This window comes from Seriola lalandi, unplaced genomic scaffold, assembly GCF_002814215.2.
Source record: "Seriola lalandi dorsalis isolate HSWRI2012SDOR001 ecotype SW California unplaced genomic scaffold, Sedor1 jcf7180002054690, whole genome shotgun sequence".
Lineage (NCBI taxonomy): Eukaryota > Metazoa > Chordata > Actinopteri > Carangiformes > Carangidae > Seriola > Seriola lalandi.
In genome coordinates this window covers 683,717-691,113 of record NW_019525243.1, presented here as the reverse complement: position 1 = coordinate 691,113, position 7,397 = coordinate 683,717, and the positions used below count along the sequence as shown (strand labels likewise).

The window sequence follows — 7,397 nt, the reverse complement described above, 5'->3', positions numbered from 1 at the left end:
CCCCCCCCCCCCCCCCCCCATCTTTCTAAAAAACATGAGGCACAGTCACGCTGATCTCAGTGCATGCCATGAGTCTGCTTTGTGTAATTGCTCCTTCAAAGCTATCTGAAAGGCACTATTGTATCTCGCTAATGAAGTTGCTAAAATTGAATTCAATTTGAGCAGCCTGTGCTTCCTGCTCAAGTTGAGTGAGTTTATGCTTAATTGTCTGCATCTTGTGTGGAGAACAAAGACTAAAACAAAGGCTAAGGTCAGACTTTTTGTGTCATGTATCCCATTTTTTGGGGATTTTTCCTGAAGTCCCCATTTTTAGCATTAATTAGCATCGCATATACATTTAATAACTGGTTTGTATAAACGTATAATGCAGTTATTAGTAGATGGGTATTAATTAATGCACACTATGATGCATATTTTATAACAGTTGTGTTTTACTATATGGTCATTCATTATTTGTTTATATACCAGTTTCCACTTATGTTGTGGACAACTACAATAATTAACAGGTATATTTGTTCACAACTACATTATTGTGTATTACAAACATTTTTAACCGTTTATATAATAATTACAAATGCTAGTTAAAGCAAATTTAATGTAGAGTGTTTCCCCTTACAAACATCTGAACATATAATCGATGTGATGTAGTTAACATATAGGATTTAGACACATGAAGAGAGTAAAGTTGTCTGTACACATTCATCTTCATGTGTAAACAGTAAACTAACATATTCTCTCTTGCTCTTTCCTTCCAGTGATCCTCTTCTGCATGGCGGCACTCATCTTCCCCATAGGCTTCTATATCAACGAAGTGGGAGGTCAGCCGTACAAGCTGCCCAACAACACAGTGGTCGGCTCCTCGTACGTGCTGTTTGTCCTCTCCATCTTCTTCACCATAGTGGGACTGCTGTTTGCAGGCAAAGTTTGCCTCCCAGGCTGAGGACTCGACTGTGCCGCCTCTGGACTGACACAAGAGGCTCTGAAAATTTTATGGGATTTACTAAAACACACAATGACTGAATATTAAAAAACAACAAACTCTGGCCAGAAGCCTGAAACAGGGAAGCCTCAGCTTATGTGTCAAGGGACCGCAGCACCATGGAGTACCTAACTACTAAAAGATGATAACGAATAAATGAACAAAACACTAAAGGGGGACACGGGCACAAAGGGTTGTAGGAGTGTGAGAGAGGGCAGCTGAGGCTGTCGCAACACCCTGCCACTGTTGATTTAAAATATGGCCGTCTCTCTGTTGTTGTTCTGGAAAGGGTGCTTAATGTGCCGCTGTCATGGCAACCGGGGCCACAATGCTGGCGCACATTTCTTGAGGACCACTACAGCCACTCCTCGACTTGACTCCCAGCCGCCCGCCCGCCGCCCTCAGCACACATCTGCACCGTCACGACCGCTCCTGTTGCTATTTTTGGCTTCTCTTAACTATTTCAGTTGTGTGTTTTTCTGTTGTTGTACATTTTGTGTTCTTATGTTTGTTTTTTTTTCCTTGCACCCCCCGCCGCCTTTCCACTGAAGTAGTTTGAGTGTAATTGAGGTTCACTGAACTAAACCCTTGAAGGATATGGGGGGTGGGGGGGGTTGGCTTTAGAGATAGGGTTGATTCTCGCCTGGCGCATCACACGGCCCCAGGTGTGTGGTTGGGGGAGAGCAGCTGTGATCTCAGCTGTCTGGGCCAACACACAGGCTACTGTTGACAAGAGGCTGGTGCAGGTGTGCCGCCTCTTTGTCTCCAACCAGCTCCAGTTCAGGAGCAGGTAGCAACGAGGGGTGACCTCCGCGGGCAACAGAACGGGAAGTCGAATACCATAAAGGAGAATGCCACTCAATGTAAGACCTTGCATAATGTTATTTATGTGGACAGCAATAAAGTATCAATGAGTGTAGACAGCTGGTTTGCTAAGTTAAACCCAGGATACTAATGCACATCTTTTGCCAATAACTAGAAGACTGTGAATTTAGAGAATGATCATCTGAACATAAACACACAGCTCTCGTATTTGTAGTAATAATCTTAATCCTGTTAAGTGCAACCACAAGCTCAGTGACTTTCAAAGTATTTTTCAAAAATTGTACATCACTGTGGTGTTACATTTTTGAGGGGTTAAGATGAACTCATATCTTGCTAATTACAGTAGACAATATTGACTTTTATGAATAGAAGATGAAGTTGTGTATGGTGTAAAAATAACATGTGAATGCTGAAAATTGGTGGTATTCTCCTTTAATGTTAGACAGGAAAGAAATGAGCCAGGAGCATTTGTTTTTGTCTTGTTTTGTATGACAGTGAAGGCACTGGGACTGCAGGTCAGGTCCATGCATGGGGCTGTGCCTCAGTGTGCTGCTCTTGAGGCCTGTGAACGAAACACACACAGACACACATATTTGAACACGTTACCACCACGCTGTTGGTACTGTGTAGATCCACACGTTAGGACTGCAAGTTATTTTCTTTATCTCTTAATGTGCCAATTATTTTCTGTTAATTGTTTACTAATAATCAAAATACCTGTTAAAATGTTCCACAGCCGAAGGTGATCCATCAGGATAGAAGATAGAATAAATTCTCACATTTTGAAGCTGGAACCAGAAAATGCATGTTTTTGCTTTGGAAATGTCTAAAATGATTAGATTGATTTATTTTCTGGATTCATCGCTCTAATAATGCTCTAATAACGCTCTAATAAACATTTAAAAAGTGAAAAAATTGCCCATTACGAGTTTGTAGAGGCCTAGGTAATGTACTTAAATTCCATATGTTTTCCAGTTTCTAACTTTCTAAGACCAGTTTAAATTTTACAATACACACAGCGAGGTGCAGACCAGCGTGAGCTTCAGGCAAGTGCAGTAAAATTAAAACACATCACTCAACTCTTCTCCTGTGCACCACGCTTTATTCAGCTTACCAGACATTTTTGGCCCTCTTGCCTCCATCAGTGTTGTGTGTGGTTTTTAGACAATAACAAAATTTACAGGAGAATTTTAATTGACCATAAATGCAAAACATAATATTACAACCATCATTTCAGAATACTCTAGTGCAAATATAATTAATTGGTCAAGCTGAATATTGACATGTTTCTATCAGAGCTTTTCAGTCTTTGTTGGACGTAAAGAGGAAATATAATATTGCTATGTTTACATTTTGACAAAGTGACACCCTTGAAAGTTTGCCAAATTAACTTTTACCACTTCCTGTTTGCGATGTAGCCGTGTGTGTACAGACGGCTATCATTGGATTATTTTGATACTGATGGAAACCTAAAGATTTGATGATCCTTAAGCAAGTTCTGTCTTGAGTAATAAGCGGCGTCTTTTCATGGACATTAATTCACTGTGGACTAAGAATCTAAAATATGTGCTTCCTGTCTGTGTGTTCAGATTTGACTGAGTTATAACTCTGAGAAGGAGGACGACTTTCTCATTTCATATCAGAACTCATTACACACTGTACTGAAATCTCTTCCATCTCTGAAATTAGGTTATCCATATATATCCAAAGTCCATTTACAGTTGACCCTGATGCAGCTAAGTTGTTCGCAGTTGTAACAAGAAAAGCTGCAACTAATGATTATTTTCATTATCGTTTAATCTTCCGGTTATTTTCTCAATCAATTACTTGCTTTCATAAAAAAATAAATAAATAAAAAAAAAAGTTTCCAATAGCCAAAGGTAAAATCTTCAGATCTTTTGTTTTGTTGGGTTCCAACAACCCAAAAGTATTCAGTTTGGTGTCATGTACAACATAGACATGCATCAAGTCCTCACATTTAAGAAGCTGTACATTTTTGGCAATTTTACTGAAACCACTTGTTACAGCTCCAGTCACCAGGACCAGTTCATAACCCAAAAATGTATAACTTAGTATCATGTACAAGACAGAAAAGCAACAAACGAGTCAGTGTTTGTCATTTCTGCTTAAAAGATAAATTATCAATTGATTATCAGTGTTTCAGCTCTTCCACATATTTATACGATAAATCTCACTATTAAGCTCATACTGAACATGTTTACGCTCTACTGACACTCAGATGCCTCCTGAAAAGTGTGTGTGTGTGTGTGTCTGTGTGTGTTGAGTCAGTCACGGAGCTCGGTTGCCAAGTCTTAGAGTTTTGTTTTGTATTTCTGTTTCCCGCTCAGCTTTTCTTACTCTCGGTCTGATGATGTATACTGCTAAACTATACACTCCGCAGTACCCTGTCTTGGGTGGTTCAGTATTGTGCCATGACATGTTTTTGTTTAATAATGTACAGACACAAAAGGCAGGATTTCTGTATTAGGAAGCACTGTGCATTCAACAGTATAGGTAACAGAAATAGAAGCACCACAAATGTATAAAAAAGAGAACTTCTTACCTCATTGTTTTTGTTTTCTGCTATTATTTTCTAATGGTGGCAATGTGTGCCCTCTAATTTGTCTCTTGGCTTGATCGGATGTCTACACATAAAGCCTATGATCATAGGAAATTATTTATCACTGAATAAAAAGAGAAAAAATGGGTGTGCGTGACTCTGACACAGTCCGAATGGTTTATTGTGCTTATTTAAAGTGGTGTGACGTATCTAACATGCAGCTGAGATGATAAACAAAACAGAGCAGATCGTTTAATGAGAGAAATTCCCCTTAGGGTACTAACCTTTTGAAATCAGCATTTCACTTCACTGCAGGATGTGGCTCAAAAGTCCCTCCACTCCTACTTCATTAAGTCTGGAAAAAAACAGACACAAACCTGCTGTGATCCAAGGGCAGCCACCGAGGATGCGTCAGTGAATGTCTGTGTTTTCAGAGTACATTTTCTAAATGCTAGACAGCTCCTTGTCGAGAACAGTGTTGATGAGCTATTGAGGTAGAATTTCCCTCTGGATGTTTTTGTTTAACATTGTCAACTCATCTAGCAGTGACCTTGAAATCTATTTTTAGACTGGGCTTAAATGGACTACAGCAATTTTGAGGCTTTTATTTTGTACATTAAACATTTTCCTTCAGAATAATAATTTATGCTTGGTTTCAAATACAACTGATAACATGCATCACCTCCATGGATGAGAGAAGTAGGATAAAAATGTCATTTTTTTACTTTGACATCTGAGCTAAAAACTTGCACAGAATACGTGCAGTGTTTGTACCCTTTTATATTGACCTTGCTAGATTGCCTAAGTAATTTGATTTGTGATTGGAAAAAAATTGACGTAATCTATCATAACATTGCTTGTGGAAGCTTCTGGCATTGCTTTTCATCGCTGTAAGCCAGACCTTAACTTTCAAAAGGTCAGTTTTTAATGAACTATAAAAGAATAGTTCAACATTTTGGGAATATGTTTCATTCATTTTCTTGTTTTTTTTTTTGTTTGTTTGTTTTGTTATTTATAATAGCATGTAAGTATTTATTCTGAAATGTGTGTTTCACACCAATAATTGTAACATATATGAAGAAACTTTAAATGCTGGAAGAAATTTTAATTGGTTAATATTAATGCAGCCACTTTAATTACCCAGCTTATTGGACAAAACAAGGCGGTAAAATTTTCTTTTTGTCTCCATGAGGAAGTAATAGTCAGGCACACCACATCCCTTAACATCCCTGCTGCTGCATGTAGCTTTATATTTACAATACAGACATGTGAGAAGAGAATCCAGAAAGAATCAAACAAGCATGCATTTCCCAAAATGTTAAACTGTTCCTTTTTGGCTTATGAAACATGAAAATATTTAAAGTTCTTAGTTGTTCTCTGCAAAAGCTTCACTTACACGAGCACAGAGATACAAGGACAGCTTTCAATTCTCAGCAAAAATCCACCACAAAAACATCTATTTATTAATTTATTTATGTATTCACTTGGACGAGTCTGTTTCATTTATTTGTCATTTTCTCACTGTCGGTGTGCAGCTGAAGATAAGACAGCACTACTCCTCTCGGGATGACACCTCCATTAGCCTCACAGCGACCTGCAGTGTGGACTTGAGCATGACTGGTGTTTCCATTTAGGATTTCAGAGGGTCACAGTATTTCAGTTCACATCAGTCCAACCAGCACTCTGCTCTCTGAACACAGCTGTGGGACTTTAGCAGAACCACAGGAAAAATGCACTGATGAATATTTGATCTTAACTGTCACACAAAGGCTCCCTACATATATGACAGCCTTTACAGACTGACTTGTATTATATAATTCTGACACAATCACAGTACAACTTTCTATTGCAACCTAACCAACAGAAATCCACGATAATGAACAACACATATATGCTCAAACACAACGGCTGCCTTCTATTACTGCAGTTTGGATTCTCTAAAGGGGTCCTGAGATTAATCTAAGATGTCCTTAGATGAAAGTCTTCCCTGGTCGGAGTCAGTTTACAAGTGAGATGCGTTCTTCTCCTGCGTTTAGTTTCTTTACCCACAAAAAAAAGAAAAAAGAAAATATCAAGCAAATAAAAGTGCATCACCAAAAGCTGCAGGAGACCACCTCCAATCACTGGTTACATGTTTGTGTGGCGGGAGTGAGAAAGTAACCTCAGGAGGAAGGTCGTATCTGCCCAAATATCAAGAAGACAACATACTTTGTTTGGCCAGCTGCTCAGTATGCAGAGTACACCTGGCTATGGGTGCTGTTTCAAACTTATAGAGTCCTACACTTTGCTGTTGGGTCACATCAAGGGTGGATCACATTTGAGGTGATGTCATTAGTATTGCAGATGTTTGGTCATAAAGCAAAAAATTTGACAAATAAAGATTTTGACCTGATGATGGAGCTAGAGGAAAGGTCAGGGGATCAAGGTTTTTACAATTTATCTGGAAGGGATGAATGTGTGCACCAAATTTCATCCAATAGTTGTTGAGATGTTTCAGTCTGGACCAAAGAGGTGCTCGCATTCTTTGGATTTTTTTCTTTTATCTTACCTTTCTGACCTTTTTTCCTTTAAATACTGCTGCATAAAGTTTTACCTGTTCAGCCAAATCTTCACTAATTCTAAAGAGAAAATCAATCTTATATTGAACTTCTCACACACCCACGATTCTTTCTTAATCAGGGCTTTTCAAGTAGACATAGCTTAAGAAGTATTAAGGTATTGCAGTATGCATTAAAAGGTGACAAGCGGCGAAGGTTGGCAACCACAGTCTTACTGTATGACAAATGACAAAATGTTTCAAAATGTCTTCATAAATAACTGCAGACAGTGAATTTTCCATTCATCTCTACCTATTCATCAAAAAAGGACACAATGAATAAGCAGAATAAAGACATACACGATCCCTCACTGTGTGTGTGTGTGTGTGTGTGTGTGTGCGTGTGCGTGTGCGTGTGCGCGTGTGTGTGTGCATACAGTATAGAGAACCATACTGAGGGAATGTGATAAAGTTAGCCAGGAGGACCCACAGATAAG

General features: G+C 38.8%; 1 protein-coding gene across 1 annotated transcript in view; it reads left to right on the top strand.

Moving 5' to 3' along the window:
- Window positions 1-4,534, top strand: part of mosmoa (modulator of smoothened a) — a 25,128-nt gene extending 20,594 nt beyond the window's left edge. Inside the window, exon 3 of the mRNA XM_023423290.2 lies at window positions 756-4,534. Coding sequence (XP_023279058.1) covers window positions 756-940 — 185 coding nt within the window. The 3' untranslated portion in view covers window positions 941-4,534. The remainder of the gene's footprint in view (window positions 1-755) is intronic.
- The last annotated feature ends 2,863 nt before the right edge of the window (window positions 4,535-7,397 follow it).